This window comes from Sabethes cyaneus, chromosome 3, assembly GCF_943734655.1.
Source record: "Sabethes cyaneus chromosome 3, idSabCyanKW18_F2, whole genome shotgun sequence".
Taxonomy (NCBI): Eukaryota; Metazoa; Arthropoda; class Insecta; order Diptera; family Culicidae; genus Sabethes; species Sabethes cyaneus.
Window position 1 is genome coordinate 27,000,387 of NC_071355.1, and position 12,576 is coordinate 27,012,962.

The window sequence follows — 12,576 nt, forward strand, 5'->3', positions numbered from 1 at the left end:
CCCAGCTCGTGCGTGTTGCCGCAGCTCTGGTAGATAGTATGTCCATCTCTGAACGTACGTACCGTTGAGCTCTTCCAGCACACCTCCTGCAGCGCTACGACGTCGAACTTGCGGCTCTTCAATACGTCGGAGAGCACTCGAGTGCTCCCTTGGAAGTTGAGAGATCGGCAGTTCCACGTCCCGAGTTTCCAATCCATAGTCCTTTTTCGTCGCGTGGGTCTATTCCGATTGTTCCAGTAAGAATATATTTGTTCTTCGTTCCGTGCTTTAGTGTTTTTGGTGGTGACGGCTCGCAAAGCCTGCTACACCTACCCCCTGTTTCGCCGGAGGGCCAACGAAGCTCGAAAGAGGCCTCCTTTCCTGTCAGCATACGACCTTGGCTTCCACCGGGGTTGGTTACCCGATCTCCACCAAAGTTGCTCGTATCCCGGCTGGTACCACGAGGCGGTAGGAATAGGAGTTGCTGAATAAGAGGCTATGGACCACTGTAGGGTCTATTTTATGCCTACACGTGCACAAGGCACCGACGGTACGCATTATTCAGCCGTTTACCAGCCCATCTTGATCTATTGTTATTATAGATAGTTTTTGTGGTCTTGTATTGACTAATGTTTTATGGAAGAGTCTCGAATTTCTCGAGTTCGATTAGTTTTTGAGTTTCGCAGCAATTTCTGTTTTATTTGTATGAGAGTCCATATCCCCCTACCACAGGGGTGAGAGGTCTCTAACTATCGTAAAATAAATTGAAGACTCCAAAATCTCCCACATGCCAAATTTGGTTCAATTTGCTTGATTAGTTCTCAAGTTATAAGGAAATTTGAATTTCATTTGTATGGGAGTACCCCTCTTAAAAGGGGAAGGGGTCGTAATTCACCATAGAAAAAATTTCTGCCATCTAAAACTCCCACATGCCAAATATGGTTCCATTTGATTGATTAGTTCTCGAGTTATGAGAAAATTTGCATTTCATTTGTACAGGAGCCCCCCCCCCCTCTTAAAGTGGGGATGGGTCCTAATTCACCATAGAAAATATTCTTGCCTACAAAAACACACACATGCTAAATTTGGTTCCATTTGCTTGATGAGTTCTAGAGTTATGAGGAAATTTGTATTTCGTTTGTATGAGAGCCCCCCTCTTAAAAAGGTAAGGGGTCCTAATTCATCATAGAAAAAATGGTTGCCTCCAAAACACCCATATGCCGTTCATATGTTCATATGCCGATTGGTTCAGTAGTTTTCGATTCTATAAGGAACATACGGACAGACAGACAGACAGATAGACAGAAATCCTTTTTTATAGGTATAGATTTGATATGAAAAAAAAACACAAATATTTTTACAGCTCACGTTACAGCTCTTTTATTCCAATTCCAAAACAACTTATATCATTAAGCTGTCTATAAACCTTTAACCTTAGGCCACAGAACAGAAGTGGAAGTCCGAACGATTCGGCGAAACTGGTAACAGAGTCTTATTTTGTTTTTATTTTTCTTTGGGAAGGTTTTCGCATAGAAGCGAATAACAGCAATATCAGCAGAACGCTCGCTGCCAATCGCATAGCGTGTGTTTTTGTGGAAAAAAGTGACTCGCTACCGCCAGGTTCGCCAGTATCTGTAGAAAGTAGCATGTACGTCTTTGGATTTCTACTTCCGCTTCTGTTCTGTGCTTAGGTTATTGGTTATAGGTTATAAATTACAGTTACCGTTCAATTAACTTAAATTGTTTAATTATATTCATATGTTCGTTTCGGTGCACTTTTGCAAAAATGTTTTGAATTCGCTAATACCACATCCGGTCGGTAGGTTTTTACCGGTAGGACTTTAAATAGACTTCATTCGTCTCCGGACTCCGGCTATAATTCCACATTCGCCGATCTATAATACCGTGCAGATATAAATGTAATTATTAAATACACTGAGAGTTTCGCCTACCCGCCGCTAGATGTATTAGTGCTGCGAGCAATTTCGGAAATTTCTTTGCCAATCGTGACACCCCTCAGTGCGAGAACGCTGCTGTCAAATCTTGACATTCATCTGACTGCTGGCAAATCAAAAACAAAAATAGACGGTCACGAAAACGGAGTTTGCTCCTAGTTAAGCTCTAGCACAGTGAAACAAACCATCCAAAGCGAAGCAACGATGCTTTCCTCTCGTGCTCTTCTATTGGGCCGTTTGCTGCAGCGTTCTGTGGCATCCCGAAGCAGCACCGTTGGAAAGCAAACCGTACGCCAGGCTCATTAGTAAGTTGATAACACCGCACCGCACTACTGTTCACGTAAGTCCAAGCACTTAATTATGTAATTGACGATTTGCAGTGTTTCCTATCGGAAGAATGGCCCAACGCCGAATATGGCCGTCCGGGGTTTGGCCCAACTTGCCGGTGGAATGATGTGGTGGTGGGTCCTGTGGCATCTGTTTCACGAATACGAGCATATTACGGTTGGTTCTGTTTCAGATGTAATTGCGTTTAGCATATGATGTATTCTTTGTTGTTTTTAGGGTGAATTTTATTATCCGGATCCATCGGAATGGACAAATGCTGAGTTGGGTATTCCTCCAGATGATGAAGAATAAGCGTGATGAGTGCTAAGTTTTGATTTCTAGTGCATAAAATTCATTCATTCTTTGCCTCTGTAACGAACGTTGGTTGTAAATAAAGGATGCAAAGGATGAAGTTTTGTTGTACTTTTATCGGTGGAATCAACTTCGATAATGACACTAATTAAGTAGATTCGCGAATCATAGCTGTTCCCGTCCCTTTTTAAACTGCTTGGTTGATGAGCATTAATCAAAAGAGCAAAATCGAAGCGCAAAAAGCGTGCCAAGCCTGGCTATTAGTCAAGTCAATTTCAACAATGAACATGATAATTAAAGGATTAACGCGGTTTTACAGCGACATTTTCGCTGGTCGTAATTTGTTGGAAAAGACGTCATCACGGTGATAACGTTTTACACGCTATAGTTCAGTCAATTCTCAATAGAATTTAATAATATTTGCACTACTTAGTCGATCGAAAGATTTCGCAAGCATCAACTTTAATTACAAAAACTAGTGATTTTGAGGCGCGCCCTAACTAGAAATTCTGGCTTCGTGATTGGTTGAAATAATTTCTTAATATTTTCGAACAAGTCTTAGTACAGTTCATAAATCAACGAGAAAGTTGAAGAAAAATTTCATTTAATTCTACTATAGCTAAGTTACAGTAGAAATAAATAAGATTTTTCTCGTTAATTTGCCTCAATGATACCATTACTTCTATGTCGTACCACTAAGGGCAGCACGAATGCTGTCACAGCTAAATGTCGCTTTTTTGTGGGTTGGTTAAGACCATGGTAAATGCCGCTTTTGAAAAATGTTTCATTGTAAAATTATCTTTAGAAAGCAAGTGTAATAATTGGAACTAACTGAAATGAAACCTAACTCATACACGCGTTGCTTTCTAGGATTTCAAAAGCAGTTTTGTGTATATCCTGTGTGTGTATCCTATCTATCTCCCACTGTCCGGCAGTGATATTATGAAGAAAAGATAACTGCAGTGATGGTTAGTCCATGCAATTATCTTAGTTTCGGGTTATAGATGGTGTTAGCTCTACTGACTATTCAAAGACCCATGAAAAATGACTGAGTACTTGCAGCGCATTCCGGAATCATTTTCTAGTCAGCAAGCCCCGCCAGAAGGTAATACTAGAAGCATATGGATTTTACTATTACATTCGGACTTTCAACTCGTTTGGTATGTTATTACCAAAAGAGTCGACCCGTATATAGTAATATGTGAAAAAATTCGATTTGAAACGATCTTACTAAATAGCTGATTGAGTCAATATAACATTTTCTTACTAATCGCGTCATCTGAGTTTCCATCAGTGCGTCTTATAGCCAATAATAAAATTAATTTTTCCTTCTTTTCATGTGCATTATTTAGTATTTAGTATTTATTTATTCTATACTTGTAGAGTAAGAGTGACCTCTTATTAATTTCTACAATCGGTATCATTGCTGTTCATACCACATTTCCAAAAAAACTACTACAACTCGATTATACCTAATTCTATACACGACTCAATGCTCAATCCACTCCACCAGGTGGAATCCACCTAACTCTCCCTACCAAACCATTCCAAACACTCCCCAAGTAACAATTTCAGGCTGATCAAACGCTTTTATAGCTGATTTTATTCAACCTGTGGCTGAACTATGGTTTAGGTTTAGAAATGGAAACCTTTTTTCAGCTCTTAAACATCTAAATCTGGTGATTTTATCAAGCTTCAGGCTAATTAAAAGCTGCTTTCGAAGCTGCAATGAAGCTTAATAGAAACTTTTTTGCGCTTTTAAATAGCCAATTTGCGCAATGCTGTCAACTCTATTTTTAGAACGAGAAATAGTTTTGCAATCTGCTTTTCCAGTCGCTTAATCAACGCTTCATTAACCTTTATGCAGCCAAAAAAAATCTATTTTTAAACTTAATAAAAATGGAACGCGTCATTTTTATTTCGCCGTGAACGCGATATTTTTAGTTTCGAATAACTTCAATTCGTACAAGTAAGCTAAGCTAATTTAAAAAATGCATGTCTTTTCCGGGAATTGAACCAGCCATCTTTTGATCCATAAGCACTCACCGTATGATCCGCCCCATTTGCATCTGCAGAACAGACAGTGAGAATATTTTTACACCTGAAGCTTAGCCCGCCTAGCGTGAAGCAGTCGATAATGTCGATAACTGACAAACTTTTGCTGTCAGCCGAATTGCGAAATTCTATGATCTAATGGTGTGTGTGCTGTGAGCCGAAAGAAAACTGGGTAGAAGTTTTTAAAGCCACTTTAACACCCTTAAGCAGCCTTAAACTAGTTTGAAAGCTGTGAGCCTAATGAAAGTTTCCACTCTACATTTTAACACCTCTCAGCAGCCGTGTGAGCCTAATGAAAGCTTCCACTCTACATTTTAACACCTCTAAGCAGCCGTATAACGGTTTGATGTTTATGGCTGTTTAGAAGCAGATTGTTTAGCAAAAAAATCCGCTATTAAGCTTTTTTATCAGCTTTTGGGAGAGAACTGGTTTGAAAAACTTAAAGTAGCTTAAACATCGCTTATTTACACACCATTTGAGTGCTTACTTTATGCAGCTTTGATCGCCTTAAACCAACCCGTAAACAGCCATTGCTCTTGCATTTCAGCTACCGTTGTTACTTGGGTAGGCTTACCCGATAACAAGGCCATGCGGCTTAACCGTCTGCCCAAAATCTCAGTTTTGAGATCAGACAGCCGAGAACCATGCAGCATCGCACGTTCTGGCTTAGCTACTCAATAGAGTATTACCGGGTATGGTCGCGTGGAGGCGCTAGGGCGACATCCATTTAGTACGTCACGCAAATTTTGACCAAAATCAACCCCCCCTCCCCCCCTCCCCCCCTTGTCACATTTCGTCACACATTCGTGACCCCCCCCTGAGAAAGTACGTCACGTCACGGCAATCCCCCCCTCCCTTCACAACAAAAAAATTAAATATTCATTCCAACCTTTTTATTTAAAGCTATCAAATGAATTTCAGCAAAAAAAAGGAAAATTTTCGAGCTTATAAGTCATCGATTCACGGATTTTGAAGATGATCTTCAATTGCTGCAATCGAATATGCTTCAGAAGTCGCTGATGTGCCGTCGATTAATGTTTAGCGCATATCTACGCCCTTTACATTCATCCACTCAAATTCGTCTGATCTAGTTGAAAGAATCAGGACTTCCAGCTGACGTCTTGCAGCAACACGCCTTGGAAGAACTTTTCTGAGGGACTTTGTCATTTTGTGTATTTCTTCAATCGTGTAATTATTCAACACTACCTTAGATGCGAAATTTAATCCGCAAGTGGCTTAAACCCTATCCTTCAGAGAGCTTTTGAGTGAGGGGCAGTATAAATTATACCGAAAAACCTTAAAAGCAGCCGTGGAACTTCGGTATGAGTTTTTGTTCATCGATTGAGTTCAGCGCGAATATCAAGGGAAAACATTGCCGTGGGTCTCTGGTAGCATCCCGTAACCCTTCAGGAGTTTGTGCGACTGCTATTTTCGGTTGCAAAAATCTTTTAGGCAGGACGGTACTCAAGCAGCTCTTCAGCGGTGTACTGCATATTCTGTAAAGCCTTAATGGAGAGTTCATACTACATAGAATAAATGAGTCCTGTTCACACATATATGTTCAAAAAAGTGTTCATTCAAAAAGTTTAACTATTTGTTTTAAAATCTATCAGTACGTTAATTTTATAGAAGCCTTCAATAGTTGTATCTTCAAATGAAGGCTAAATTGTAATTTCCCGAATAAATTTTCCATTTGATTTTTTTTTCATGTGACGTCACATAACTTCATACCCCCCCTCTCCCCTACGTCACAAATCGTCATGATTAGGTCAACCCCCGCCCCCCCCTATATGCGTGACGTACTTTATGGATGCCCCCTAGGTGGGAGCTTGGGCTGGCGAAAGCTATGTTCGACGCTTTCCCGTTTGCCTACCCCATTTCATACCCTCTAGGATTTTAAAAGCAGTTTTATGCTCAAAACAAAAGACATGCTCACGAAAATTGATCATTGTGTTCTGACAGACGCAAAGAACATAATAATAAATTTTCGTGAACATATCGTTTGTTTCGAGCATAAAAACAGCTGTTGAAATTCCAAAAATAAAAGACGCGTGTTTGAACCATATTGCAACTGTAGATATTTCTTTCGAGCCTTGAGTTAGAGTAGCATACAACCCTTCAACTTGCATGATCATGCTGAATTGACTTGTAACTTGTATGCAAGCCATCGCAATTAAGATTCCACCAGCTGGCACTAGGTGGCAAAGAACCTTTCTGCGTGTTTAACACCACAGTAAAACATTTTGTCGAAATTCCACCACAGAGAACAGGGGTGACATTGCGATTCTCGTTTCGAGTGATTTTGGTTCGTTTCGACCACGTTAAACGAATAGGCGAATCGAACCAAAATCACTCGAAACGAGAATCGCAATGTCACCCCAGATTAACAGGCTCGAAGGAAGTACACTGAAGTCGCTTTTTACGCGGTTTTCGGAATTTACGCGGTTTTTGACGTAGGACTACGTCTTTGTTTGCTATACTGGGATTGGGTAGCACTTTGTGAAAACGAAAATAGAAGTGTAACGTTTGAATGAAAGATTACAAATGGTAATAACTACTTAGATACGGAACGAAACTGAACAATTTATATGTTGTTGGATAGATAAGATGACCAGCAATTCCATAGAGGAGATTAGAGAGCAATTTTAAGGTGTGTGTAAGAGGCGGGGGGGGGGGGCTCCTATACAAATGAAACAAAAATTTCCTCAAAACTCGAGAATTAATCATGCAACTGGAACCAAATTTGGCATGTGGGGGTTTCAGAAAGAAGGAATTTTTTCTATGGTGTATTGAGACCTTTGTCCCTTCTAAGAGGTGCGGGGGGGGGGGGGGGGGGCTCCCATACAAATAATATACAAATTTCCTCATAACTCGAGAACTAATCAAGCAAATGAAACCAAATTTGGCATGTATGGGTTTTTGGAAGCATGAATTTATTTTATGATGCACACTTAAACGATTCGGTAAAATTTAACTTTAACAGCTAACATTTAAATTTAACAGCTGAATGTTCGGTAAAATTTTTTATTGCACCAAACATTACTAATGATCTGTAAACGTCGATTGGCACCATCGAAATTTTTACCGAACGTTCAGCTGTTTAGAATTCGGTAAAATTTTACCGAATTCGGTGCTTTTTGTTAAGTGTGTGGTTTGAGACCCCTCACCCCTGTGATACGAGGATAAGGACTCTCATACAACTAAAACAAACATTTTTTCGTATGTGCCATATTTTCTGCTTGTAACAGCTGTAAAAGTAAACTGGTAAAACCTTCTCGGAACAAGAGACAGTGAATCGACGCCGCTAACTTACGTGCCTGTTGCCATTCATGTCAAAAAGAAGGACATTCGAATGGCACATCATATTTGCGATAAACGTGCTTTGGCTTTAATGCTATTTGTAACCAATGATCCTCTAAAAGGCCACAAGCGAGTTAAAGTAAGATTATTGAAACATGTCATGCTACGCATAATAATATTTAATACAATTATCTGTGGGCTTGTCATTCATTAGTATTTCAACCTTTATGACGCACACAAGTGATTTTTAAAACAAATCTCTATACCTCAATGGTTGAAGCATTGTACTTATGACCCCCCCCCCCCCCCCCTCCACGTATTTTCAAAACCACCATTGCATTCAATGAAAAATTGAATCTGACTATTTCGCTCCTCTTTTAAACATTCGCTTAAACAATAATTCTTATAAACATACATATGGCAGAAGTCTTTGATCTAATGATCTGATATAGTCCTACGTCACCCTTTCATACAACCCTTAAGACTGAATACCTTGTAGTTTTTAACGCTATTTTCGGAATTTACGCGGTTTTGATTTACACAGGACGTATCCTTCGCATAAAAAGCGACTTGAGTGTAATCGATTTTTTGTGTGTAAAATCTGTCGGTGGCGCCCTCCAGAAATAGTTCTCTGCGATTACACTGGTAAACGAAGGGAATTATCAGGCGAGTTTCATGAGGGCTCGCGCAACTCCAGACCAAATTTTTACTGTCATCCGACAGATCTTGCAGAAATGTCGGGAGTACAACGTGCCCACGCATCACATCTTTATTGATTTCAAAACAGCATACGATACAGTCGATCGAGACAAGCTATGGCAGATAATGCACGAACTCGGTTTTCCGGACAAACTGACGCGACTGATCAGAGTTACATTGGATCGAGTGATGTTTTACGTCTCTGGGACACTCTCGAGTCTCTTCAAGACGCGGCGAGGCTTGAGACAAGGTGACGGTTTATCCTGCATGCTGTTCAACATATCGCTCTTGAGGGGGTATCGCATCGAGAGGCACGATTTTTACCAAGGGTAGCCAACTTCTAGGCTTGGCAGATGACTTCGATATCATAGCCAGGAACTTTGCGTCGGCAGAGGCAATCTACGCCAGACTGAAAGCGGAGTCTAGGAGAATTGGGCTAAAAATAAATAGGTCGAAGACCAAATACATGACAGGAAGAGGTTCAAAGAAAACAAACGCGTGTCTCCCACGGACGGTAACCGTTGACGGCGACGAACTAGAAGTGGTAGAGGAATTCGTGTATTTGGGATCGCTGATGACCGCGGACAACAACACTGGTAAGGAGATCCAGCGGCGCATTCAAGCGGGAAATCGGGCCTACTTTGCCCTTCGTAAAACGCTACGATCTGGAAGCATACGCCGCCGCACGAAGCTAACAATGTACAAAACTCTAATTAGACCGGTAGTTCTTTATGGACTTGAAGCCGTGACGTGGCGCTGCTCACGGAGGACATACGCGGCTTTGCCGTGTTCGAGCGGAAAGTGCTTCGGACGATATTTGGCGGAGTACAAACTGAAAGCGGAGAGTGGCGGAGGCGTATGAATCACGAGCTACAGGCACTGCTTGGGGAGACTCCCATCGTACATCTAGCGAAAATTAGCAGGCTACGGTGGGCCGGACACGTCGTAAGGATGCTGGACGGCAGCGCGACGAAAATAGTCCTCTTCAACAACTCCACCGGCACCAGGAACAGGGGGGCCCAACGTGCACGATGGCTCAATCAGGTCGAAAGCGATTTGCGACTTCTGAGACGGCTAGGAAATTGTCGACGAGTGGCCCAAGACCGAGTTGAATGGATTGCGATATTGCGCATTTTCCCCTCAAACGTCAATATTGGTTTTTTATTTCTGTTGTGATTTACCCTAGATGCGTAAATTTAAAATATTACTATGAAAAACTGACGAAAAAAGTGTTATGAACGAAATGCTACAAAGTTCTTGGACACACAGGTCAGGAGGAGGGCTTGGACTTTTCTTACCAATGTATGGACACTTATATCGAATTTAATATTTTTGAAACGGTAGTTCTTTTACAACTGACAAAGGGGCGGTAGAGGAAAGTAATGAAAATTTTTAGAATGCAAATGATAGAGCGGAAAGGTGAGAAGGGGGGGGGGGGTTAAGCGTAGCTACTAATACCCCCTTCTCACCTTTCCACTCTTTCATCTTCATTCTAAAAAGTTTCATCACTTTCCTCTACCACGCCTTCGTCATTTGTAAAACAACTACCATTTCAAAAATATTAATTGTATATGCCTGACCTCATTTTTAGGTCAAGACAAAAAACACGTGGTTGGTCTATATCGAATTTGTTTATTCAATCCGGGTTTAAATAGGATGAATATTATATATCAAATAGGAGCAAATGAACATCAAAGATTCATCCAGTTCTAAAGAAGATTGAATAAATAAATTTGCTATTACAAAAACATATCTTCATACTCACCTTATCTGCTCTCATTGAGTAAAACAACTACCAATCTGTTACAATACAAAATGCTTCACATCCTGAATTAATTATAACCACTTGCCGAGAAATAACTATCAAACTGTCAAATTTTGACTAAAAAGCCAAAAATTTCATGAAACAGTTCACGGCCTCAATTAATAACACAGGTTACTGAATGATTATAATATATTATACAGCTAGGATGCCTGGAAAATCGATCACTTACTTATTTATTAAGGTGGCTTGCCATCAAACAAGGTTTCTCCAATTACTTCGGTTGTGGTCTACCGCTCTCCAATTCCTCGGACACCGAGTACTCTCCGCCAGATCTCGCTTCACCTGGTCTAAGCATCTTGCTCGCTGCGCTCCTGGTCGTTTTGTTTCTAACGGGTTTGAGGCGAACATCATCTTTGCAGGGTCGTTGTCCGGCATTTTTGCCACCTGCCCTGCCAATCGTATATTTTTAGCTTTAGCCACCTTCTGGATACTGGGTTCCCCATAGAGCTGTGCGAGTTCATAGTTCATCCTCTGGCTCCATGCTCCGCCGACGATCGTTCCTAGCACTTGCAGGTCCTCCTCGAGCATTGGCCATGTTTCATACCCGTAGAGAACAACCGGTCTAATAAGCGTCTTGTTGACGATGCACCTTGCTCGGAGACTTAGTCTGCTCGACCGCAATTGCGTGTGAAGGCCATAGTAAGCACGACTTTCGCTGGTAATTCAGCTCCGAATCTGCCGGCTGGTATCATTATCCGCCGTTCCCAGTGAGCCAAGGTAGACAAATTCGTCGACTAGCTCAAACTCATCGCCATCGATCATTATATTACTGCTCAAACGGCGTCGGTTCCGCTGGCCAGCATGCAATTATTTAAGCTTTCAGTACATTAGTCAAAAGAATCGTTCGCAGTCACTTACTGCCAGAATAGTCTTTGAAGTTTAGACCGACTAATGCATTGTGATGTTTTAATTGCATCCTAAACTACGGCATGATATCCCAAAGTAAACAGCAAACTGGTCCGTTCTTAAAACTCTACGTGCTGGGCCACCCAGCACTTACGGGATATCTCCGAACGAGGACCATCTTCTCGGTAGGTAGGTACCTTCAATCTAGGAGCTATTTAGTGCTACCTACACTACCGGCTAGGTGTGCGGTTATGAAGGTACGCGGTATCTACCTACACGTGATAACCGGCTGCTTGCTGATAGGTGGAGAAGTGTTTGCTTCAACCCCAGTGCAAGAGCAGCAGCAAACATCTTCATAGCGTCATCATACAAGAGTCACATCTTCCTCGTTTGTTCCGGATTTAAAGGATTGCCTGTCGCTTACCCCGCTCGATTTTTCCCCCCCCCCCAGCCACACTACCACCCAGAACCCCGCTGGATCAGACGAAACGAATTGAAAGACGTCGGCGCCATTATCCTCTTCTCCTCATATTCGCACCTCCGCCGTTTTTGTCCATCCACCCGCTTCAAAGTGAACTGAATTGCCAAATGCTGGTAAAGGGAGACATAAAACTCTAGAAAGTAAGGTTCGCTTTTCTAACGATATGTTTTCCGAACCTCCGGTATGATGAAGTGGGACTGCTGCAGCTTAGCGTCAAAACATTGGCCCTGTTTGTACAACTAAACGGGTAGGAAAACGAGCGGTTGGGGAGTAATCATATCTAGCAGCATTGCTTGCGGTCCGCTCCATACATGCTGGTAGGATGGTTCGGTTCGATGTCTTCTCTTTAAACACGTCGCTACTCCAACGCAATCAGCTCGGAGCCCAGATTGTATGATTATTACCTGACAGACAGTGTAAACATCCTTGATTTTCCTTTTAGAAAACATCGGGGCGGCGACGACGACGACACGACGACGGTACGCAATTTCCCACTTTGCACCACCGCAGCTTCGGAAGGCTCGGTTTCACTTCACAACAGACGGCATTGTACAAAGTACAAAACTGTGGAAGTACAATAATTGTAATTGGAAATGACACAATAGAAGGCTGTGCACGTTGATGGGTGCGGAGATATATAAAAAAATACTGGGTGGGGGCGGTTTATGATCGAGGAGCGCGCTCACATGTTGATGGTTTTTACCGGCGACAATCTCCGCCAACAACTTTGTTGTTTACACTTTAGCTAGCAGATTTTCAATTAGCTGGTTTTAGTGTTGAAGAAGGGCTCTGATCCA

At 41.8% G+C, this 12,576-nt stretch overlaps 1 protein-coding gene across 1 annotated transcript; it reads left to right on the plus strand.

Moving 5' to 3' along the window:
* The first annotated feature begins 2,043 nt into the window (after window positions 1–2,043).
* LOC128743634 (NADH dehydrogenase [ubiquinone] 1 beta subcomplex subunit 2, mitochondrial-like) lies at window positions 2,044–2,642 on the plus strand. The gene is made up of 3 exons (XM_053840248.1): window positions 2,044–2,239; window positions 2,315–2,438; window positions 2,499–2,642. The coding sequence occupies exons 1-3, from the start codon at window positions 2,139–2,141 to the stop codon at window positions 2,571–2,573; spliced, it is 300 nt and encodes a 99-aa protein (XP_053696223.1). The 5' UTR covers window positions 2,044–2,138; the 3' UTR covers window positions 2,574–2,642.
* Window positions 2,643–12,576: the final 9,934 nt, after the last annotated feature.

Excerpts from the sequence above, each read along its gene's own strand:
- LOC128743634 (XM_053840248.1), top strand. The coding sequence starts at position 2,139 with ATGCTTTCCTCTCGTGCTCTTCTATTGGGCCGTTTGCTGCAGCGTTCT. Across the intron at positions 2,240-2,314 it reads ACCGTACGCCAGGCTCATTA|TGTTTCCTATCGGAAGAATG; the intron begins GTAAGTTGATAA and ends GACGATTTGCAG. Across the intron at positions 2,439-2,498 it reads ACGAATACGAGCATATTACG|GGTGAATTTTATTATCCGGA; the intron begins GTTGGTTCTGTT and ends TGTTGTTTTTAG.